General features: G+C 39.5%; 1 protein-coding gene across 3 annotated transcripts in view; it reads right to left on the bottom strand.

Moving 5' to 3' along the window:
* LOC111153862 (opioid binding protein/cell adhesion molecule like) overlaps positions 1 to 25,962 on the bottom strand; it is a 510,446-nt gene that overhangs the window by 208,746 nt on the left and 275,738 nt on the right. For all 3 annotated transcript variants that reach the window (XM_022513132.1, XM_022513131.1, XM_022513133.1), the window contains exon 2: positions 20,242 to 20,474. In XM_022513132.1, the coding sequence (XP_022368840.1) occupies positions 20,242 to 20,474 (233 nt within the window). The remainder of the gene's footprint in view (positions 1 to 20,241; positions 20,475 to 25,962) is intronic.

Below are 25,962 nucleotides of genomic sequence, written 5' to 3'. Positions count from 1 at the left end.
CCTAACACACATAGATTTATATATATTCAGAAGATGACATAGTTTGATCATTATCCACAAAAATCTAGTATAATTTATTAAAACATTATGAGGCCAGTGGCTGTATTTTTGTTAAAACTATATTAGGATGAGTAGAGGTGAATGGTTCTAAGTGTTCCTGAATTACCTTAACTTCATGCCTGTCATGCAAACTCAGAGGCATTTTCAGAAATTAGCCTAGCAGCCTAAAACAAATAATTTTAGTATTTCCTTAGTATAAGACCTAGTCAAGTATGGAGTACTGTCCACTTCACCCACAACAGTCTTAAGTAGGAGGTAGGCCAGGCTTTATTTCCTGCAACTTATAGGTAAAGACACTGAAACTTAGGTTAAGTAATTCATTTAAGGTCCCAGAAGAAAGGACCAAAGCAGAAGGTAAGTTGTGCACACCTCCTACCTGGGAGCAGCTAGGCCACCAGGTTTCTCTTCTGTATATGTTCTAATTAAGGTTTGGTTATCATGAACACAGCCTTTTTTGCTAGATTGCCATTGGTACTAGAGCACCGTAGAAACATAAACCCAACCTTCATTTGCCTGAGCTGTGACCAGTTCACACTGCTGGTGTCTGGGGAGCAAGAACAGGGCAGATGGTGGAATTCCAAAGTCTTGCCTGAGCCTGATGGTCCACTGGGTGCCTGCTTCAATTTCTCTCAGCCTCTTGCAGAGGATGTGCTAAATGAGCTCAAGCAGAGTAGCAGGGAAACAATTAGAGGGTAGGCCATTTGTGGAAAGAAGTGTGGGGGTCCTGCAAACAACTTACAATGTGTGTAGCGCTAAAGAAGCCCACATGGAGAGCCTCAGGAGCCAAGAGCAGCTGAGTTTGGCCTATGGATTTCCTACCTCCATTGGGCAGATGTCCTCAGTACCTGGGGACTGTACTCCTCTGTCCCCTGTGTCCCTTTCTCTTGACCCCTCTCCACCTTTCTTTGTTCCCTACACTTTGAATGGCACCCTCCCTGCATCTCTGTGGCGCTCCCCCAAGCACCTCTCAGTTCTTCCATCTCTTTCCCTTGTCTCCTTGTTTTCTAAATCTTCCTGGGCCAGGCCCCACACCCCCTGCCCTCCACTCTGCTGGGCTACTTGAACACTTATCCAGTGAAACAACAGGTGTCACCCCTGTCCCCCATGTCCCACTCTTGCAACAACTTCCGTTTGATCTGTTTGGGAGAACTTCGTACAAAGGACAGAAGTTATGTGTGCGGATGTTGTTCGTAGTAAATTAAGTATAAAATCTATATCCAGAACCAAAAATTGACTGTTAATTCTGTGTCTGAGGGAGACCACATTTCTTGTCCTAGAGCAACTTGTGCCTTGGAAATGACAAACGTCTGGACTGTTATTAGATCTCAGGCCACTGTGGACGTTTTATAAAGCACTCTCTGCTCCATCTAGATTTCTCACTTGGCATTTCTGGGACACAGAGAATCTCTTCTGCCAACTTCTAAACTCATTTAAAATCTGCACTTTTCCTCTGAAAAAATTCTACTACCTACAAGAGCCAATAACAATAAGATAATTAATGATTATCTCTCGTCTAACATAGAGCTTTCTTTTTTTTTTTTTCCCAGTACTGACCTTAACTAAGGTGATATTCTGTATTTCTCTAGGTCTATTGGTCACCTTTTACACATCAATTGCTTTCAATTAACAATGATAACGATCATAAAACTCCAGGTCCTGGGGAATTCATGTTCCCTTCCCTTCCCTGTGGTGATTTTAGATCACCCACATACCTAGTCTATCTGGACAGAAATTAAGAAGATAAAAAGAGAATAGGAAGTAAGAAGAAGAATTGTAAGAGAGGGTAAGATCTCTATTTCAACAATATCTTCTTCTAAAGCTGTTTATGATAAAAAGAGGATTAGGTAGCCAGTATTCCTGCTACTTAAATTAAGTACCAGGCCCCTTTCCTCAGACACATGCAGCCCTGAGAACATCAATCCTATCATGACAAAATAGCCCTTGGGAAAAGTAATCCTCCTGGCAGTGTGCCACTCAGCTCTTATAAACTGTTAACTATGGTAATGAACCAATCCAACAGACATATTAATAATGACATGAAGAGACACATTTATTGTTGATTGTTGAGATGGTGGCAGATTTATTGTGAGCTTTCCAGGAGGGAGGGCTTGGCCCAGCAATGGTGCAATTAAAAACAAATTGAATACAGGGACAAAGAATCAATAATCTAACAGGGCAACTTTTAGTTTGCAAAATACAAATATAAATTAATTGACCTGAACACAGTTGCTAACTGGCCATTAATGTCTGCTTGCTGGCCAATCAGAAGACATCCCTCATCCCATTATGTTTATTGCAGCAGGCTGGGTGCATGCACTTCCAGCTCCACTTGCCTGGGCTGCCCACTGAGGCATCTTGTTTGGAGTTGATTTTCAATGCACTAAATGAAAGCAGTTGTATCAGATCTTTCCCTAGGAACTCTAAATTCTGAAAAAAAAAAAAAAAAGTTTCACTAAGAACTCAGTAGAAATGTTTTCAGTGCCTACAGAGGACAGCAATCCATCTTAAGCACAGGGAAACAAAGGTAAGAAATCCAAGGTAGATGTTGCTTTTTGTAATAGTGTCTCCAGTAACCTTCAATTTAAGATATTTTGCTATTATTTTTACAGATTAGTAGCATTTAATATAAATTTGTTCATTGGTCATGCCAATTCAGATTACAATCCTTAAACTGAACCCATATAAAAAATTATGAAGCTAACTCTGGCTCTTGCTTTTAAGGAAATTATAATCTAGAGAAGGAAAAGAGTAAAATCCACCAGTAGCTGAAATGTAAGAGAAAAAATTTCAACTATCTTAAGAAAGTGTAGGTAAAATGGCATTAGAATTCCAAAGAAAGACTTTGGCTTTGGATATTTAAAATCTAAAACTATGCTGTCCAATAGTATCACCACTAGCCTGTGTGGTCATTTTAAATTAAATTAATTATAATGAAATAATACTAAAAATTCAGTTCATCAGTCATACTAGCCATATCTCATTTTCAAAAGCCACTGTAACTAATGGCTACCACGTTGGACAGTGCATATATAGAACATTCCCATCATCACTGAAAGGGCTATTGGGCAGGTAAGAACTCTATGGGACGGTGCTGCTCAAAAGGGTCTGCAGAATTTGGAAATCCAAAGAAAAATATATTCCAGACAGATAGATAGTATAAGAAATTAAAAAGAAGGCAGAACATGGTGGGTGGGGGTTTTACAAGGACAAGTCTGGCTATGTGGTGTGTGAGATAAGCAGACAGAATAGTAGAAAGTGAGAGTGGAAAGTAGGTTTGACCATGAATTGCTTAGCACTTAGAAAAATGATCTAAGAGAATTTGACTTTATCATCAATAGGGAATCACTAAAGTTATAAGGAGAGGGGGGTGACATGATAAGATGGTGCATCAGGAATATTGAAACAATGGCATTAAGTTGATTATAAGGAGGCAGAGACTGAAGATTGTGTAGCAATTAGGATGTGAAAAAAGTCACTGAGGAGTGAGATTCTGCACTTTGATGGTGGTGGTTGTGGGAACAGAAAGGAAGGGAAAACTTTATTGGATTCATCTGCTTTGATAGAGAAACAAAAGAGAAAGAAGGGTCAAAACTTAAGCAAAAGTTAGGAGGAAGCAAGATGGTGGAGGAGTAGGAGACTGAAATATCATCAGGTCCAGGAGTTCAGCTAGACAGTTATTAAACCATTTTGAACACCTACACACCCAACAGGAGATAGATGAGTAGAAGAGCAGCAATTCTAGGAACAGAAAATAGACCACTTTCCAGAAGGCAGAATGTGCGGAGAAGTGAATCCGAAGTGATGAGAAGATAGATTACAGGGGAGTGGCCGGCTCACAGCAATTGAAAGACCACAAATTTGGAACTTTCAGAAGTCTGCTCCACTGAGGGAAATCATTCCAGAGGCTAAGTAGGGAGTGGAAACCTCACGGGCACAGTGTGGTCTCAGGACCCAAAGGGTTACAGAAAGACCAGAGATGTCGAGTGTGGCAGAGCTACCAGGTATTGGAGCAGAAAAGCTGGCTACAGAGACAGAGATGAGGAGTATGCTCTCAGCTTGGAGTTACCTTAAACCTTGATCCAAGGGACAGTCAGTCCACTGTTCTTCGACTAGGGACCCCACAAACAGCAGATCCAGGGAGAACCCCTCCTTCCTCCACTGGGAGGGAGCAGTGCAGGAGTGTGCTGCAGGAATCTGCTGGGTCTGGAGACTCCAAATGGAACCGTGCACCAGAGATAGAAATGCTGAGTCACAGGCTGGGTGAGCATGGAGTGCGGCAGGAGACCAGGGAGACAGGAGGGATTGACCACTTTTCTCTGAGGGCACACTGAGGAGTGGGGCCACAAGCCACATCTCCTACAGGCCAGAGATGTGGAGGCTGCCATCCTCATTCCCATCCTCCAAGCTTTGCAGAAAGCATTCGGGGAACAAATGCTACTGAGAGAGTGAACCTAAGCAAATTATTAGCCTGGCCCCTGGCAAAGGGGGTGAAATACCACCTCGAACAAAGACATTTGAGAATGACTGCAACAGACCCCTCCCCCAGAAGATCAGCAAGAACATCCAGCCAAGACCAAGTTCACCTATCAATGAGACCTACAGAATTCCAGAGCTAGCAGAATGCAGCACATAGAATTCATGGCTTTTTCCCCCATGATCCTTTAGTCTTTCAAAGTTAACTTTTTAAATTTATTTTTTTTCTATTTCTATTTTTTAACCTTTCTTCTTTCCTATTTTAACATTTTTAAACTATTTTATATTATCAATACCTTTTTAAAAATATCTTTTTAAATGTTCATTGTTATAGTCATATTCTATACCTTCATTTCATTTAATGTTATTTTTTGTATACATATGTTTTTTTTTTCCTTTAAAATTATGGGATACAATTTCTTCTAACAGATCAAAATACCCTCTAAATCTAGTGCATGGCATCCTGATCACATTCTCTCCTCTTTTTTTTTTTCCTTTTTTGAACTAACTTCTTGTCTTATCAATTCCTTTTTGAGAAACTTCTTTAATTTTCATCTTTACAGTCATATTCCATCACTTCTTCATGGTTACTTTTATTTTTGTATATATATATAAGTTTTTCTTTCTTTAAAATTTTGGGAGGTTGTTTCTTTTAAGAGACCAGAATACATCCAAAATCAAGTGGGTGGGTGGCTCTGTTCTAGTCACCAGTCTAATATATATATATATATATATATATATATATATATATATATATATATATATAATTATTTATTTTTTATTTTTAAATTTTTTCCCCCTCTCTTCTCCCCCTGGTTTTGGGCTCTTCTGATTTGGTTAGCATGTATTTTTCTGGGGTCTTTGCCACCCTTTTAGTATTTTGTTCTCTCATTCATCTATTCTTATCTGTATAAAATGATAAGGTGGAAAAACTCAACCAAAGATTTTTTTTTTTTTTAAGTACCAGAAGCAGTACCAATGGCTATGGGCCTAATCAATATAGACATTAGTAATATGTCAGAACTAGAATTCAGAATGACAATTATCAAGGTGCTGTCTGGGGTTCCGTTTTAGGAGAAATAAAATCCCTTTCTGGAGAAATAAAAGAACTAAAACCTAACCAAGTTGAAATATAAAAAAGGCTATTAATGAGGTACAATAAAAAAATGGAGGCTCTTACTGCTAGGACAAATGAGGCAGAAGAGAGAATTAGTGATATAGAAGACCAAATGATGGAGAATAAAGAAGCTGAGCAAAAGAGAGACAAACAACTACTGGACCTTGAGGGGAGAATTCAAGAGATAAGTGATACCATAAGATGAAACAATATTAGATAACTGGGATCCCAGAACAAGAAGAAAGAGAGAGGGGGGCAGAAGGTACATTGGAGCAAATTATAGTAGAGAATTTCCCTAATATGGCAAAGGAAACAAGCATCAAAATCCAGGAGGCACAGAGAACCCCCTTCAAAATCAATTAAAATAGCTCCACACCCCATCATCTAATAGTAAAACTTACAAGTCTTAGTGACAAAGAGAAAATCCTGAAAGTGGCTCAGGATAAGAGGTCTGTAGAAACATTGGACTAGCAGCAGACCTATCCACAGAGACCTGGCAGGCCAGAACGGACAGGTATGAAATATTCAGAGCACTAAACAAGAAAAATATGTAGCCAAGAATGCTATATCCAGTGAGGCTGTCATTGAAAATAGAAGGAGAGATAAAAAGTTTCCAGGACAAACAAAAATGAAAAGAATTTGCAAACACCAAACCAATATTTCAAACAGGAAATATTGAAAGGGGTCCTCTAAGCAAAAAAGGAGCCTAAAAGTAACAGACCAGAAAGGAACAGAGACAATATACAGTAACAGTCACCTTACAGGCAATACAATGGCACTAAATTCATATCTTTCAATAGATACCTTGAATGCAAATGGGCTAAATGCCCCAATCAAAAGACATAGGTTATCAGAATGGATTAAATAAACAAGACCCATTGATATGCTGTTTACAAGAAACTCATTTTATACCCAAAGACACTTCCAGATTTTAAGTGAGGGTGTAGAAAACAATTTATCATGCTAATGGACATCAACAGAAAGGTGGGGTGACAATCCTTATATCAGATAAATTATATTTTAAGCCAAAGACTATAATAAGAGATGAGGAAAGACACTATATCATACTTAAAGGGTCTGTTCAACAAGAAGATCTAGCAATTTTAAATATCTATGCCCCTAACATGGGAGCATCCAATTATATAAACCAATTAATAACAAAATCAAAGAAGTACATTGAAAATAATACAAAAATAGTAGGGGACTTTAACACCCTCCTCACTGAAGTGGACAGATCATATAAACAAAAGTTCAACAAAAATGAAAGACTTTCAATGACACACTGGACCAGATGGACATCACAGATAAATTCAGAACATTCCATCCCAAGCAACAGAATGCACATTCTTCTCTAGTGCACATGGAACATTCTCCAGAATAGATAACATCCTGGGTCACAAATCAGGTCTCAACTGGTACCAAAAGATTGGGATCATTCCCTGTATATTTTCAGACCACGATGTTCTGAAACTAGAACTCAATCACAAGAGGAAAGGTGGAAAGAACTCAAATACATGGAGGCTAAAGAGCATCCTACTAAAGAATGAATGGGTCAACCAGGAAATTAAAGAAGAATTTTAAAAATTCCCTTGAAACAAAGAAAAATGAAAACAACAACTGTTCAAAATCTTTGGGACATAGCAAAGGTGGTCCTGAGAGGAAAGTAGATAGCAATACAAGCCTTTCTCAAGAAACAATAAAGGTCTCGGGGTACCTGAGTGACTCAGTGGGTTAAAGCCTCTGCCTTCGGTTCAGGTCATGATCTCAGGGTCCTGGGATTGAGCCCCGGATCGGGCTCTCTGCTTGGTGGGGAGCCTGCTTCCCGCCCCCCTGCCTGCCTCTCTGCCTGCTTGTGATCTCTCTCTCTGTGTCAAATAAATAAAATCTTTGAAAAAAATAAAAGAAAAGAAACAATAAAGGTCTCAATTACGCAACCTAACTGTACACCTAAAGGAGCTGGAGAAAGAACAGCAAAGAAAGCCTAAACCCAGCAGGAGAAGAGAAATCATAAAGATCAGAGCAGAAGTCAATGAAATAGAAACCAAAGGAACAGTAGAACAAATCAATGAAACTAGGAGCTGATTCTTTGAATTAATAAGATTGACAAACCCCTGGCTAGAATTACCAAAATAAAAGAGAAAGGACCCAGATTAATAAAATCATAATTGAAAGAGGAGACATCACAACCAAAACCAAAGAAATATGAACAATTACAAGATTATATTATGAGCAACTATATGCCAGCAAATTTGACAATTTGGAAGAAATGGATGCATTCCTAGAGACATGTAAACTACCAAAACTGAACCAGGAAGAAGTAGAAAACCTGAACAGACCCACAACCAGTAAGGAGATTGAAGCAGTCATCAAAAATCTCCTGACAAACAAGAGCCCAAGGCCAGATGGCTTCCTAGGGGAATTCCACCAAACATTTAAAGAATTAATACCTATTCTTCTGAAACTGTTCCAAAAAGTAGAAATGGAAGGAAAACTTCCAAACTCATCTTATAAGGCCAGCATTACCTTGATCCCAAAGCCAGACAAAGACCCTATCAAAAAGGAGAATTGCAGACCAATACCCTTGATGAACATGGATGCAAAAATTCTCACCAAAATACCAGTCAATAGGATTCAACAGTACATAAAAAAGGATTATTCACCAGAAACAATTGGGATTTATTCCTGGACTACAAGGTTGGTTCAACATCTGCAAATCAATCAATGTGATACAATACATTAATAAAAGAAAGAACAAGAACCATATGATACTCTCAATAGAGGCCTAAAAAGCATTTGACAAAGTACAGCATCCATTCTTGATCAAACTCTTCAAAGTGTAGGGATAGAGGGTACATACCTCAATATCATCAAAGCTGTTTATGAAAAACCCACAGCGAATATCATTCTCAATGGGGATAAACTGAGAGCTTTTCACCTAAGGTCAGGAATATGGCAGGGATGCCCACTATCACCACTGCTATTCAACATAGTACTAGAAGTTCTAGCCTCAGCAATCAGACAACAAAAAGAAATGAAAGGCATCTGAAATGGAAAAGAAGTCAAACTTTCACTCTTTGCAGATGATATAATACTTAATGTGAAACACCCAAATGACTCCACTCCTTAACTGCTAGAAGTCTTACAGGAGTTGAGTAAAGTGTCAGGATATAAAATCAATGCACAGAAATGAGTTGCATTTCTATACACCAACAGCAACACAGAAGAAAGAGAAATTAAGGAGTTTATCCCATTTACAATTGCATCCAGAAACCATAAGATACCTAGGAGTAAATCTAACCAAAGGAAAGTATCTGTACTCAGAAAACTATAGAATACTCATGAAAGAAATTGAGAAAGTCACAAAGAAATGGAAAAATGTTCCATGCTCATGGATTGGAAGAACAAATACTGCAAAAATATCTATGCTACCTAAAGCAATCTACACATTTAATGCAATCCCTATCAAAATACCATAATTTTTTTTCAAAGAAATGGAACAAATAATCCTAAAATTCATATGGAACCAGAAAAGACCCCACACAGCCAGAAGAATGTTGAAAAAGAAAATCAGGGGTGCCTAGGTGGCTCAGTGAGTTAAGCCTCTGCCTTCAGCTCAGGTCATGGTCCCGGGTTCCTGGGAGTGAGCCCCAAGTCAGGCATTCTGCTCAGCAGGGAGCCTGCTTCCCCCTCTATCTCTGCCTGCCTCTCTGCCTACTTGTAATCTCTCTCTTTCTGTCAAACAAATAAATTTTAAAAAAATCTTAAAAAAAAAAAAAAGAAAGAAAAGAAAACCAAAGTTGGTGGCATCACAATTCCAGACTTCAAGCTCTATTACAAAGCTGTAATCATCAAGACAGTATGGTACTGGAACAAAAACAGACACATAGATCAATGAAACAGAATAGAGAGCCCTGAAATAAACCCTCAATTCTATGGTCAACTACTCTTTGACAAAGCAGGAAAAAAGTCCAATGGAAAAAAGACAGTCTCTTCAATAAATGGTATTGGGAAAATTGGACAGCCACATGCAGGAGAATGAAACTGGACCATTTCCTTACACCACACACAAAAGTAGACTCAAAATGGATGAAGGACCTCAATGTGAGAAAGGAATCCATCAAAATCCTTGAGGAGAACACAGGCAGCAACCTCTTTGACCTCAGCCGCAGCAACTTCTTCCTAGGAGCATCACCAAAGGCAAGGGAAGCAAGGGCAAAAATGAACCATTGGGACTTCATCAAGATCAAAATCTTCTGCACAGCAAAGGAAACAGTTAACAAAACCAAAAGACAACTGACAGAATGGGAGAAGATATTTGCATATGATATATCAAATAAAGGGCTAGTATCCAAAATCTATAAAGAACTTCTCAAACTCAACACCCAAAGAACAAATAACCCAATCAAGAAATGGGCAGAAGACATGAACAGACATTTCTGCAAAGAAGACATCCAAATGGCCAACAGACACATGAAAAAGAACTCCACATCATTCGGCATCAGGGAAATACAAATCAAAACCTCAATGAGATACCACCCCAGACCAGTCAGAATGGCTAAAATTAACAAGTCAGGAAAGGACAGTTGTTAGCCAGGATGTGGAGAAAGGGGAACCCTCCTACACTGCTGGTGGGGATGCAAGCTGGTGTAGTCACTCTGGAAAACAGTATGGAGGTTCCTCAAAAAGTTGAAAATAGAGCTACCCTATGACCTAGCAATTACACTATTGGGTGTTTTCTCTAAAGATACAAATGTAGTGATCCAAATGGGATGTTTATAGCACCAATGTCCACAATAGCCAAACTATGAAAAGAACCTAAATGTCCATCAACAGATGAATGGATAAAGAAGATGTCGTATATGCATATGTATATAATGGAATACTATGCAACCATCAAAAGAAATGAAAGCTTGCCATGTGCAATGATGTGGATGGAACTAGAGGGTATTATGCTGAGCAAAATAAGTTAATCAGAGAAATACAAATATCATACAATCTCTCTGATATGAGGAATTTGAAAGGCAGGGCAAGGGATTGTGGGTGGGTAGGGAAGGAAAAAATCAAACAAGATGGGATTGAGATGGAGACAAACCATAAGAGACAATTTCACGAAACAAACTGAGGGTTGTTGTGGGGTGGGGAGGTAGGGATAGAGTCGCTGAGTTATGGACATTGTATGTACGCGCTATGATGAGTGCTGTGAAATGTGTAAGCCTGATGATTCACAGACCTGTACCCCTGGGGCAAATAATACATTATATGTTAATAAAAGAAATGAAAAAAAGAAAAGAAAAGAAAAGAAAAGAAAAGAAAAGTTTCATTAAAAAAAAAAACTCTAGCTAAAGTTTTATACAAGGATTGTGTGTGCATGAATAGGAATGTGAACTAAAAGAGGAAGAAGCAGTTTTTGAATGAAAAAGCTAAGCGCAACATGGGACAAACAAAGACATCTACAGATGCCCAACTGAAGAGTTCTGGAAAGAAGCAGAAACTGGACGCAGGAATTATGAAAGCAATTAAGAACCAGAAATGTCAATTTAGCAGGATGATATAAACCTGGTATTTATTTTAAGACGGATATTGTACTTACTAAGACAAATAGAAGAAGAGAGAAAGGTATAAGCAGGAGAGATCCTAGCTGCAGAGACACTAGACTGAAATCCTTCAACCAGAAACAACCTGGCCAGGAGAGCTTGTGTATTAAAAATGACCTGTGGTGGCAGGCTGGCCTGCCTATAGAAAAGAGATGGAATCAAGAGGAAATTCCACATGGAGGTACAGTGTGGGCTCTGCCTATAGAGTGAGCACAGCTGAAATCACAGCTCCCCCCTTATCACCTGGTGACATAAGGCAACTTCCTGAGCCTTTCTGAGACTTCATTTCCTCATTCAACAAAGTAGAAAAATACATTCCACCTTCTGGGGCTAACTGGAAAACAGAATTGGACCGTGTTGGTAAAATGGACTGCCAATCTAGGGACTCATGTATGACAGCCATGATTTGCAACTGTTAAAAAACAATCATTGTTTTTGTTATAAAACAATTATAACAATATAATATATATTATAAAATATGACAATATAATTATAACAATTATAAATAATTGTTTAAAAAGCAATTATTTTACTTCACTTCTATAACTCTTCATTTTCTATACCTATAGAGGAAAATTACTAGTAAGTAAAAGTTGAAGGCTCTTTGATACCTTTATGAGAAGCCAAACTGATATAAGTACCAAGGAGAGTTATTTTTGCTAAGACAGTGTGTCTGAGGTAAACCTTGTTAACCAGGGACTCAACTCCAGGTTTTGGACTACAAGTCAGTCTCTCCAAATGTGTGCACCTATGCTACATCTAGGAAAACATCACTAGTCTGGATTACTCTGAGGCTAAGCTGTGACTAATATTGTAGGTGGTGAAATTTGAAACCTTATGTAGGATCCTGACTATACAAGGATCATGAAGAACTTTAATCTGTTAGGGGAATTTAAGAACATTAATAATTTACCTTCTTCTAAAATGTGATTGCTTCCTCTGCTCACGACAGGAAAGATATCCTTGTATTTACTTGAGCTATTGACAGACCAGACTTAGGAAATGAGCTGAGATCACCATGTAAATTGAGTAGAATATAACAGGCATTTCATTTTCTCCTCCATCTCCACATCAGTGATGATTTTTGAGAACAGGCTTTATGACTGTTCCCTTTATTTAATTCTATTGAAAATAAGGCAGATGATAGCCCCAGTCCCTGCCACTTCTCTTTCTGGCTTCTGTATGTCACCAAGCTAGGTGCCAGGAGTGGCACCATCTTAGATCATGTGTAAGTAAGTCTTTTGCCTTTGCCTCAAAACAAGCCCATACACTTTTATTTATTTTTATTTATTTTTATTTTTTAAAGATTTTATTTATTTATTTATTTGAGAGAGAGAGAGAGAGAGTGAGTTGGGGTTAGAGCAAAGAGAGAGGGACAAGCAGATTTTTCACTGAGCTGAGTCTGATGTGAGGGTTGATCTCAGGACCCTGATATCATGACCTCGGCCAAAACCAAGAGTCAGATGCTTAAGTGACTAAGCCATCCAGGTGCCCCTAAACCCACACAATTTTAAAGCCAGGTGTCTCAACTGAAAATGTTGCCCCCTTGGCAGACTTGGTTAAACCACCTCTAGCTCTGACAATGTGTGCATTCAACATCAAATTTTGCTTGGTCTCATTCCCCTTGGAAAATCTAACTCTTCCTTGTTCCTATTATTAGAGTTACAGAAGGAATTGAGCACATATCCCCCCATTTCCTTCTAGAGAGAGCTTGGACCTACATATTTAATGGTGGATGGAATGGAATTCCATAGGCCACAGAAGAAATAGCCATGAAATGTGTGCAAACTGTCTGTGCAAGCATGTTTGACTGTGTGGTGTGTGTGTGTGTGTGTGTGTGTGTGTGTGTGTGTGTGCATGCAAGACAATATTAGTTTCTAAACAGAGCTGAACAAAGCCCCATACTTCTCCCTACAACAAAAAGAGTAGGGACTGATAAAAGGAGAAATATTCTTTTTTACAAAATGTGTGCTTGATTGTCTTGTCACCAACCACACATGATGTCATGAGAGGCATGGCAAACTGGAGACTGAGTAGAGTGAGTATGAATTCTATCCCAGCTACATGGCTGTCACATTCAGGTTAGAGCTGAGTGACCCAATCTGAGGGAAGGGATAGGATCTTAGAATGGAGAGTGGGGAGTGTGTGCCTCATTCCAATCTTGAGGCAAGAATGTGTGCTGGAAGCCAGTGTGGGGATACCCCTCTGGTGGAATGTGACTCTTGAGAACCTTCCTTTATTAGGTGATGGGGGCATTCTGAGGGCAACAATTTCATTCCTGGTTCCCTTTAAGTTGTAGTGGCCTTCTCAGTTTACCCAACCCCTAAATTAAGAATGTTAACAATTTAACAATTTAACAATATTTAAACAATATTTAACAATATTTGATGTGGTTTGCAGAAGCTACCAATGTCAGAGTGACACAGGGAAGGAGAGGATGTCTTTCTTTCCCACCTTCTGTAACGGAAAAGGGAGCCACTGCCAGTGTGGGTGAGCCTTGCTCAGAGTAACCACTAAAAATGGTGTTAGCAAGAGGACTTCAAATCTTAAGGGCTCTGAAGAAAATAAGAATGAGAAGGAGACTAAGAGAAAACCCTCTGATTTCCCCATCAGTGCGTGAAAGCTGAGATACTTGACTATACAAAAATCCTCCAGAGAAATTACATTAATAAATCATAAAATGTAGTAACTAGAAAGGACTTCCTTACCATTTTTTTGACACTTCCATTTCAAAACCAACAAAACAAAGTCCAGAGAAAGACTTATACTTATTTTGTACTACAGACCCTTTGGCCTATGTGCTTTATTTGCACATATACGTAGAATTTGAAGCTTATAGACCCTTTTGCAGAACCTTACTTTCAAACACAAAAATATATATTTGAATAATATCTAAGATCAAGGTATGCATATGTGTACCTAAATAAAATCAAGTACATTGCATTTTATTCATCACCCCGGGATAAGAAACCCAGAAGGGAACATCCTACAAATACAGGTCTCGATGTCAGGAACAGAACTCAGGCTGGGGAATGGGTTTTTTGATGCCCAGTCATGTTCTTTTCCACTTTTCCACCCTGCCTCTGTGAAGAAGAAATGTGATTATAATTTAAAATAGAGGCTGAATAAATTAAATTTATTTCAGGTTGAATGCCTGTTTCTCTTTAGGCCCCAAATTATACATGTTAATTTAAATGACTGTAATATTTGGGAGAAGAGGAGAAAATAGCAGAAAAAAAGAGGTTAGTTGCAAAGGAAGATCTGAAAATAGGTTAGTCCTTGGCAAAACTGTTACCTTTGGGCAGAGCTGCCTCCCCTGACCGCTAGAAACACTCTACCGGTGCCCGGCCCATCTGCTCCCTGGTCACCTGGCCTCAGCATTGCCAGCAACAGACTCCAGGGTGTCCACTCTTCTTAGCAGCACCTCAGAACTTGTTATTTTTCTCACAAATAGTAACATTTACCTGTTCTTTTGTTTAACTAGGAGTTAGCAGTCTGGTGTGCAAACATACCGGATCTAGAATCACAACACCTGGCCTGAAGGGGTGGCAAGTGGAATTCGGATAAATGATTTCAACACTGAATCTCAGTTTCTTTTCTAGGAATGTGGTGGCTTTTTTTTTTTTTTAAGAGAGAGATTGAAAGTGGGGGGTCGCAGAGGGAGAAGGGGAGAGAGAGAATCTCAAGTGGACTTTCCACTGAGTGTGGAGCCCAGAAGATGAGAGTCAAAATCAAGAGTTGGATTCTTAACCGACTGAGCCACCCAGGCACCCCAAAATGTGGTGACTTTCTGTTCTGTCTCCCAGAGCTTTTGTGAAGAATAATCGGAAGAGATGACTCAAGTCAAGTACTTTATCTGGATTTTGATAGCTGTTTTACAGAGACAAATTGAGTGAAGGGAATTTAAAGCATGTAATAGTGCCATCATCTCTGGGCAAAGTTTTGCTCTCTCTAAGCCTCAGGTTCCTTATTTTTACAATGTGAATCTGATGGAGACATTGTTGGGATGGTGTGAGGATCAACTGAGCTAAGGTTTATGCTTTATGTGCCCAATGCAGGTGCTCAGCAGAATCTAGGACTGGTTGGCAGATCAGACTTCTCCACCTTCTAAACTCTATGTTGCGTACCAAACTGAATGGACTCCAGGCTCAAAGACTCAAAGTCTTTTGCAGACACAGAAATTGCATGAGCTTGTTGTAGAGTCTCAGATGAGAGGAATAAACAAAATTCACTATTTCTAGCCATTTGCATACAATCAGACTGAGCAAGAGAAGTCGAATCCATGAAAAGAAATACCTGGTAGTAAATGGATTTCTGAACTAGCCAAGAGAGCAGGCAGACAATGTCAAAATCCAAGGAGGAAAGAGCCAGCTTATCTTCTTGCCAGTCTATCCTGGACAAGTACAACAGCCATGGCGACACAAGGATATCCATGGAGTTTCAGAGTCCTGAAGACTTCATGACAATTAGAATCACAATTAGATATTGAATTCTCAGAGGGGCAGAGTTTTTAGTACTTACATAGGATAAAGAGGTAACATTTAAAACGTGTATCCCTGGAGGGATAAGCTACTAGTAAATTAATTATCTTCTTCTTTGCCTCTCTCTGCCTCTCTACACCATTTATTGCAGCACTGGCATCCCACCCCCACTGCTAATTTTCTTCTTGCGCTTTGTCCCCAATTTCTGCTGCAATGCAATATCAGTAGCAGGGGAAAGGGGGGAAAAGAAGAAAAGATAACTGAAAATTTCCCTGGGATCTGAATTAGAGAACTAACCTTAGATATGGTTGGGAGGGGATGTGTTGGAGTCCACTGGAGACATTGATCTCAGAGTCCTACAGCCATGGTTCAAGCCCCAGCTCCATTACTTACTCACTGGGGGCCCTGGCTGCTCTCTTAACCTCCATTAGCTGTAGTTATCTAATTTGCAAAATGAAGAGAACAGTCACTGCACTGTAGCCTCCCAGGGCTTGTTGTAAGGGTCAAACGAGACAAAGATTGTGACCGGTGCTGTAGAGTGCTAAATAAATGCATGTTATCCCTGGTGTATCTCTTAGCTTGTCACACGGAAGACCCTCATCCCTCCAGGGAACTGTTCCCAATTAGTGCCCACTCCAAGTCATCTGGACAGTGTTTGACTCATTCCCCACTCCTATTTGCTTGAAGGGGCTTTATGGTCACTGCCTTCATTTGCCATTTCATTTGCTGTATCAATCTGTCCCTCCATTCATTTTTTAAACATTTGCTGAATACCCAGTATGCCCCACACAGCGTGCTATGTGCTAGGAATAGATATATAAACTGTGGTCCCTGCTGTTGTGTAGGAAGAGTTGATCTCAAAAATCTTACCTGCTCGCCTTCTAAAAGATTCATGATGAATCTCAAATATAACTCATCTGATCCTGAGTTACACCTTAGCTCTATAGGACCTGTGTAATGTCTGTGCCTTCCTTATCCCTAAACCTAGCAAGACTAATGCTTTCCCATCCTAGTGGCACAGGATCCTAATTCCATAATTACTAGCCAGGTCTTCAACCTTTCCCCAGACTCAAAAATGTAGGTGATATCCTTTTAATCCTTCCTCTTTCAAGGAATTAAGATTAATCCTCCCAATTTCCTTTGGACACTATCTCCTGGAGGAACCTTCTCCATCTCCATAGGTAGACCTACAGCCCACTCAAGTCCCAGCTTTTCAGTGATGGTTGTAGCATATTCCCTATTATTCAGGCTTCTCTCCACTCAGTCCATCCCATAAAGGGCTGCCAGGTTGATTTTCCTATCTGACTAATCTGAATCCACAGCAACATTTCTCTCTTGCTCTGGATTTTAAAACCTAGGTACATAGTCTAGGTCACATATCATACATAGTCACATGGGGCTTTAAAATTATCTCCTCCATGGCCAAGATGTGTCTTGAGAATCAGTGATAATTTTTTTTTTTTTAACAAACATAGCTTCTCTCACAGAAAACTTGGAAATTAATCCCATCAGATATGTGGCAAAGGCCACCTTATAAAACAGCAAAGGACAGGCTCCGAGGTTAGTGACAGAGCATGTCTGAGTTCCTCACACTGCAGCAGCAGGGAGCAACAAAGCCAGGACCCTGTGGGATTGCTCTCCCTTCTGCTAATGGCACTTGGTTGGCAGAAGTGATGAGATTCTAGCATCCTCAAATGGACAGAAAATAAATAAACACCCTTCTCTCTCTCTCTCTCTCTTTCTCTCTCTAAGCAGACAAGTTGCGGCTCGGAAATTTTTCAGTTTTTCTCATTGCAAAATCAATACCCATCAGCAGTTTGAAATTAAAGGCAAGATTAGGCCTCAGTTTTATACATGCCTTATTGTATTCCAAAAGCTTTCTACTCAGTCAAATAAATCTTCTTTAAGAGGATTAGGAAACTTTCATTATCTTTATCTAACCTGAACTAACACTAAGTCTGAAAAATTAATCTACAGACTGGACAAAAGCCAATAGGTGCTGGGAAGAAGGAAGACTCTTGGACTTCTTTCTAATTGAGCAGTGGGGTCTCTGCTTCCACCTACTAGAAATTCAACTGTTTTCCAAAGGAAGAACAAGTCGCTCCATTGCTAAACAAGACAGAAGATAATGCAGCTCCTTGCGTGCCTTCCTTTTACTTCTCAGTAAGTGGAAAGATCCATCTGCTAAGTGTTCCAAGGGAAGGTTGTCTCCTTTCACCTCCACCTTTCCTGATCTTCTGCATTGGATTTCACAGGCCACCTCAGCCACCCAGAGCTACAACAGTCACTTGACCTGAAATGTAGAGACTGTGAGGAACTGACCTCTGAAATTGAAGTCACTCCACTGCTCTGCTCTTGCCTGTTCTCAGACTCTTTCTGACCCAAGCCTATGAAACCCACAGGGAGACCCCACTGACTTCCATATCCATCCCAAGGAATTGCTCCAAGGGCCTTACGAAGCACATTATCCCTGAAGCTCTGCATCACTAGCCCTTTATGGCCTGTATTGACTTTGACATGCTTACACAATCTGTCTTATTTCCTGAAAAGTGATAGCCTTGTTCTGTTTGAGTCTGTTTCTGTACAGTGCCTGACAGTTCTTTTTTATTTCAGTGTTGCATTTCCTGAATTTGAAGATAACTTTACTGTCAAGGCCACGAAGGTGCCACGGAGGCGTCACTTCCAATGCTGAGAATTTCAGCTCCTCTGGAGCCAAGCCCAGGTGGCAGGCGGGGTAGTGAGAACTCACACCCCCTTGTTTTCTGCACCCCAGGAACTTTCAACAGACATTCCAGCTCATCTCAGATAACTGATCTCACCAAGCGCCTCTACCAGCCTCTGAGAAGAAACAACAGACATGACAGTTGTCTTTATCTCCAGATGGCAAGCCGTCTTGTAGCTCCAAAGCAGTGATCATCACCAAGCCATACCCCTGGGTGGACATGTATGGAGAATGGAAACAGCGGAGTGTACAGACATCTGTCATATGCAGGCTGATGTGGGCGTCTGAAAGCCCTCAGGGATGAGAGAAGGGCTGGAAGGCTGAACTGAGATTGGGCTTCAAGTAATATGGCAGCACCAGGGTCTGAATGGGGAACAGAGCTGCAGCAGACTGATCTCTGGTCTGGAACAAGCTGTTACAAATGGCCCCACAGAGCTAGAGATCTGGTAAAGAGCTCTTCTAGCCAAAAGAAAAGGATATCTATCCTGAATTCTACAAGTGATTAAAGTATTAAAAAAAAAAAAACCACTAATCTATACTCAAACTCTCCATGAAACCAACAGAAATGAGAAAAATTATATTCTTTAGTAAAGCAAGGGTGAGGGGATCCACATGAACTAAGCCAAGATGCCACACACATTTCACAAATTGAAAAAAGAAAAAAAAGTTGAATCTACTGCAGATGGGATCTAATAAAAGGCACTTACTAAAGACTGAATCATACCCAGGGACTCCTTCAAACACTGAGAGCTCAGTGTTTGACTCCAACAGGTCAGTAGTGGAAACTGTGAGAAGTTTACCCAACCCTTTCCTTTAGTGGAGGAAGGCTATGGCACGGGGGGTGGGAAGTAGTCTCCTTAGCACTTCATTGCTACCATGAGTCAATACCTGACAGAAACTGCTTTACGTGGTGAGGGGGGGATGGGGGAGTGATGTTAGTCGGAACAGTTTAAAATAAGTCCATTTGTATTGCTGCCTTGTTTTAAAATGGTTCCCAAATTCTCCCAGCTGTTACTTGAATGTATTTTTAATTCTTAATAATAGTTGATATCTGGGAATCTGACATTTCTCAGCCTTATTTTTTTCCCTACATTGTGAAGTCCTAATGAAAAACTATTGAATAATATGCTTGGGTCCACTGACACAGATTTTTTTAAAGGGAGAATGCAGGAGAATGTTAGAAAACATCTCCCCTTTCAAAAAATTATATTAATGTATTTCTGACACTGACCTGGAGATAGCATTTTGACTAATATCCTTCCTAATCTCAGCTCCATTGTGAGGCTAAAGAGATGCAAAGATCCAGCGTCCATGCCAGGGAGGACTTTACCACAGCACCCAGAACCCCTTTTGGAACATGCACACCCAACAACCATCTGAAAACCAGTCACAAGGCACATAACTTCACATCAATGTTATTAACCTCTTATTATTAAATAATCTTATGAAAGCTAATTAAAAGGCACAGAGAATAGTAATGACTCTATTTTTTAGTATTTCTTGTCCAACTCCAGAGTACTAAATAACTTAATAAAGTTTAACCAGCACATGCCAAGCAACTTATTAATAAGAACAGAAGGACCAGAGATAAAATTGAGAAACTGTGAAGATATTCAGTACTTAGTCAAGAACCCAGCAGATGGGAAGGAATCCAAAACATAACACTCAATCTTGGGGATCCATAGAGGAAAATGTTTTTCATGTCTTCACACATGAGTAAAAGCCAAGTATGAGATTATGCTTCCCTTCCATCGTTGACAGGAACTCTAACCCCCAGATCTAGCTGTGACTCACCTTGCACTATGAGGTGGACCCGGGAAGTTTTAGGGTGGTTGTCTGTCTGCACAGAGCAGGTGTACGGGCCTTCATCATACACATCCACGTTCTGGATCATGATGCTGTACTGGGTTGGAGTGTTGACCAGGATGATCACACGAGGGTCTATGGACCACTTGTCATTCCCAGCATAGAGGATGGTGCTACGGTTTAGCCAGGCCACCCGGGTTACTCGGTCATCTATGGTACACCTGTAAGTGAGGGGTGTGGAGAAAGGAGAGGAGGGGTGTGGGGGAAGAGGGGAGGAAAAGGGGAAGGGAAACATTGAGAAAGGGAAGTGGGGAGGGAGGAAGAGAGTGTTGAGAGATTGTATTAGAAATGTCGTTGCTATTTTTTGAAGACTAAATGAAACAACATAACCCAATGTTAAAAGAAACAATCAATTATTGATGAAACCTCCTAAATATAGGGTAACAGTGGCCTGAATCATCTTGAAGAACTGATGATATAAAATCATTCCTATTTGATTTAGGAACATATTATGTGAATATCTTTGCTGTATATTTGCTTTCCATCTTATTTTTCCCCCTAGGCTTATATGAAAATTAGTTTATATTTCTTGAGTACATTTACCACATTGTGGGAGAGGTGGCCCAGGGGCATAGGGGAGAGAAAAGTAGATCAGTATTTCAAATAAGGTCACAGATAATCCAAAAAGCAAATACCTAACCTGCTGTTAGTCAAAAAGTGAACATATTTACTGCCAACCCTCCCTGGTATCCATAATCTCCTTGTACCCCTAAGCTACCCAAAGTCTGCAAACTACGATTTATAACACGGATTGATAAAATTCACCTTAGAAACCCAACAATTTTTGAGGAAGTCAGGGCTACCTCTAAAAATGTCAGCAGAAAGAATAAGAAAGTGGTCAGTTAGTGTTCCTTTTCCCTCTTACCCCCCTCCAAGAGAATAATATAGCTGATGTCACCTTGGACATCATCAGGGTAAAGAGCTAACCTCTATTCCCTCATAACCTCACATCCATTCTTCCCTACAACTGGAAACTATGGAATTTCTTTTTTGGTGGTATATGACTTGCAGTCTTTCAAGTTTAATGCAGAAACAAATACACCTGCTGGTCAGAAAGAAAGTTTGCATATGTGCATCATGATCCTATAATCTGTGAAAAGAAAAGGAAAGAAAAGAAAAGAAAAAAAAAAAGAAAAGAAAAGAGGGGCAGCTGGGTGACTCAATAGGTTAAGTGTCTGATTCTTGGTTTCAGCTCAGGTCATAATCTCAGGGTAATAAGATTGATCCCCCCATGGGGCTCTGTGCTGGGCATGGAGCTTGCTTAGTACTTCTGCCTGTCCCCACTGCTCACTGTCTCTCTCTCTTAAAAAAAAAAAAAAGAAAGAAAGAAACAAAGAAAAGAAAAGAAAAAGGAAAGGAAAGGAAAGAAAGAGAAAGAGAGAAAGAAAAGGAAAATAGAAGGGAATCCCTTATAAATGTGGATTGCAAAGATGGGTGTAGTTAAAGGCCCTAGATATGCCCACCTGCCACTTGTTGCTTTAGTCTGAACCTGAGTTGCAGTATCTGGGCAAATAGGAAAGTACAATTATACCTGTGCCACTCTCTGCAGACATCCTAGCAAAGAGGTATGAGGCCCACCTTAGGGCACAAGGAACATGAATCCAGCACCTCCACGTGAGAAAACAGAAAAAAACATTGCCATATCTCACCAAATCTGATTCCTTTTTTTTAAAAAAGATTTTATTTATTTGACAGAGAGAGAGATCACAAGTAGGCAGAGAGGCAGGCAGAGAAAGAGAGGAGGAAGCAGGCTCCTTGCTGAGCAGAAAGCCCTGTGCTGGCCTTGATCCCAGGCCCCTGAGATCATGACCTGAGCCGAAGGCAGAGGCTTAATCCACTGAGCCACCCAGGCGTCCCTCTGATCCCATTTTGACTGAAAGCAGAGAGCCTTCTGACAAGGCTCAGGGGATGAGAGCACCAAGGACACTGGCAATAAAGGAGAGATCAAGCACATTTGAACCTACTGTTTTCCCTTAACAATGTGGTCATCCTGAATGGCCACATGAGCAGAATAATACTGAAGCACTAAAATAACAATTTCTGTTGAAAGAGGAAAAGTGTGAACCACCTGGGTGGCTCAGTCATTTGGTGGCTGCCTTTGGCTCAGGCCATGATCCCAGGATCCTGGGATCAAGCCCCACGTCGGGCTCCCTGTTCATCAAGAAGCTTGCTTCTCCCTCTCCTACTCCCCCTGCTTGTGTTCCCTCTCTCCCATGTCAATCTCTGTCAAATAAATAAAATAAAATCTTAAAAAAAAAGAAGAAGAAGAAGAGAAAGGGGATAGCACTCAGTTTAGCAAAATACTCTCCCTGGTTGGTATGGCACACAGAAATAATACTAGCTTCCAATCACAGAAATATTATGCATAAGTCCACCTGTCAGTCAGCAGGTCCTGGCAACCTTGGGGTTAGGCTGATAATTAGATACTTTCGAAGGACAAGAAGAAATTTTTCTCTTCTAACTTTTATTTGCTGTCTTTCAAACTACAAAAATGTAGTAAGCATGATTAAACATGTTAACAAATGAGGCCCTTAATTTGGTAACATTCTGGCTACTTCTTCCATATCTCACTCCTTACATACATATATTCACATATGTAAAGGCTGTGTTGAATTATTTACCTAAAATAGAATCATACACTAACATTCCTAGAATCAGTTTGTTTGTTTGTCTCTTTGCTTTTTAACTTCACACAAGACATCTCTGAACACCAGTAGTTTTGGGGCCAACCTTATTTGCCATTAGAATATGATAATTCAAGTATTATTGAGTGACTGCCACCTTCACAGGTGTGTCATGGTGATTTAAAAAAAAAAAAAAAAATGAAGCCATGCTGTTTTCTCCATATCCTGCAACTCTAGCTTCAGTCTCTATGTAGTTTTTTTCCTTCTCTAGCAACTTTCTATTTCCTTTATGAAGATCAAAAAGCCTTAAAGAAACTTCCCCACTCTACATTTCCAAAAGCATTTATTAGCAGGAACCAAAAAAAAAAAAAAAAGATAAGTTCATTCACTTACTCTCAGTTGCAAATGATTGATAAGGGTTAGTGTGCAACCTTTCTTTATGATAGCTGTGTTTTCATAAACACCAAATCCCTGTTTGAGTAACTCCTAACAATGAAGTTCTAATTGTGCAATGCCAGGATCTGGCAAGCTTAGAAGTGGATGGTAAATTGGGACAGAGTAAAGAGAGTCACCTTCTAATCCTCAGGACCACACAAACTCTGGTGACAAGGTACAAACAAATATTGTTGCTTTCATTTTGGTAAATTATGTAACCTCTTTCACAGTTTTAAGTTCATATAATTTTTAAAATCTAAATTAAAAGGATACATTACTGGCCTGTGGAGAATATTCAGATTTAAAGTTAAACTGTCACAATATTCCTTTATATATCCATTTTTTTTTCAATAAAATTAAAATGCAATAGTGATTTGATTATCTAGTTTCAAAATTTATGAACAAGCTCTTCTTAATTAGTCATAAAATGTGCATTGTTCCTTTTTAAAACCTTAACTTTTGTGTTTCCAATATGTCCTCTGTAGGATTTTATCTTGATGTAGTATTTCAGGCTTAAAAATCTTCTATTGATTAGCTCTCATATTTATTTGCAAATATATAGAGAGAGATTGAAATTGAGATTTCTTTTATGTCCTGTGATCATAAAGCTCTGAGTAATACTATCTTCTTTTAGAATGAGTTATCATTACAAGGACAATATCGATAAAACAATATAAATATATTGTCCATGTTTTTAAGTATAATTAAACATAAAAAGTAAAGTTTTACTGGAAATCTAGTACTTAATGGGGTAGATGAAGCTTTTTAAAATTGTACCTTGAATAAATACCATTGCTGCTAGAATGAGATAGAGCTCAGGACCCATTTGATTCCAATTTTTGTTTGAGAAAAACCTAGTTCACATAAGCAAGGGAGAATCTTGTATAGCAGTGCCACTCAATTCTTTGAACCCCTTCCAAGATGTGTGCCAACAATCATACAGTAATACAGCTTCAAAAATTATTTTAATGATCTCACAGCTGACAATTCAATTAGTTCCTCCTTCAATTTCTTTCAAAGCAATGAATTGAAAAATACCTGACTTGCAAAAGGCTTTGTAACTCAGTATTAAATTTATTCAATTTCACAATATCTGGATAGTATACTGCTAACATTTTACCAGGTCTTATCAAATGACTATTAAAGATACGTTTCTCTTTTACTTAGAAGCACGTAGTTTAACCCAATAGAGCCAGAAAGGTAGGTAAAACTGAATGCTGTTTATTTTAATAGGCCAAATCACATTGTCCTCTGCCAGAAGACACCTCTTTCTTTCTCTCTCTCTCTAATTCCAAGATAGAGAAGGCATCGCTTTGCCATGAATTTATTACAAATATATGATTCTGCTTCCTTTTGTGGGGCCCCCTTCCAAGAGAAGCCCTTTTTTTTTTTTTTTGAGAATAGTTGGATGGTGTGAACGACAATGAAAGTAAAGGTAAATTATTTCCTGGACAACTTAGAAAGTGGGAACCGTCCGAAAGGAGAACCAGAATTACAATTTAATTTCGAGCACCTTCTCAGGCAGACTGATTTAGGAAATCTAAGATCCTGAATGCATTCTCTTAAAACTTTCATTGTGCTCCATGAAACAAGAAGAAACCAGAGAGGAAGACAAACCATAAGAGACTCTTAATCTCAGGAAACAAACTAAGGGTTGCTGGAGGGGAGAGGGGTAGGAGGAATAGGGTGGCTGGGTGATGGACATTGGTGAGGGTATGTGCTATGGTGAGCGTTGTGAATTGTGAAAGACTGATGAATCCCAGACCTGTACTCCTAAACAAATAATACAATATAAGTTAATTAAAACAAAACAAAACAAAACAAAGCAAAACAAGGTCTTATGACCTACAACTGCAAGTTGGAGTGCATGGAATTTGGCTCAAATTACCAGGGGTTTTTCCAGGGACTGACTTTAAAATAGGTCAGTTAAAATCTATCCTCCAGAGGCAAAACATACTCTCAGTGCCCTGCCACACAGCCCTTGGAAAGCCTTGTGTACTCCTTGGGTAGACATACCCTAGACATGTCTATGGCCCAAATTACTCTTGAACCTGGGCCTCATTAGTGAGCATAGGGGCTAAATGGATAAATCTATCTCTCTGAATGGGAGAGAGCTGGTTCATTGAGTCTGTAAAGTCCTAGAACCTAAAGAATGATAAAGACACTTGTGAGAATAATGGCATTGTTTGAGGGACAAGAAAGAAACATAACAGGGAATAGTAGGAAGAAGAATTCAGAGAAGAATTTTTTTAAAAAAATGTTTAAGTGCTCTTCCAAACCTGGCTCCTTCCCTGCTGTTTATGACTGTGTTGGACTCTCACTAACCAGAAGCACACAGAGGAGAAATTTTCATGTTAAATAAGGGCATCCAGGAAGAAAGTTAAGAAACAGTAATGACAACTTTCTAATTTCTTGAAAACTCTTTTAAGTCTCTCAAATTCTTACTTTTAAACAAACGCTATCTAGTGCTCCTTGATAAGATAGAACTCATTACAACTCTACTGTAATGTCTAAAATTACATAGTACTTATAGTTACCTAGGACAGTTTAAGAACTTTCCATGTATTAAATCACCTGATCCTCATAACTA

The sequence above is a fragment of the Enhydra lutris genome, unplaced genomic scaffold, assembly GCF_002288905.1.
Source record: "Enhydra lutris kenyoni isolate GAN:26980312 unplaced genomic scaffold, ASM228890v2 scaffoldscaffold34, whole genome shotgun sequence".
NCBI lineage: Eukaryota > Metazoa > Chordata > Mammalia > Carnivora > Mustelidae > Enhydra > Enhydra lutris.
Note: the sequence above shows the minus strand (reverse complement) of the source record. Positions and strands in the feature narration are given on the sequence as shown.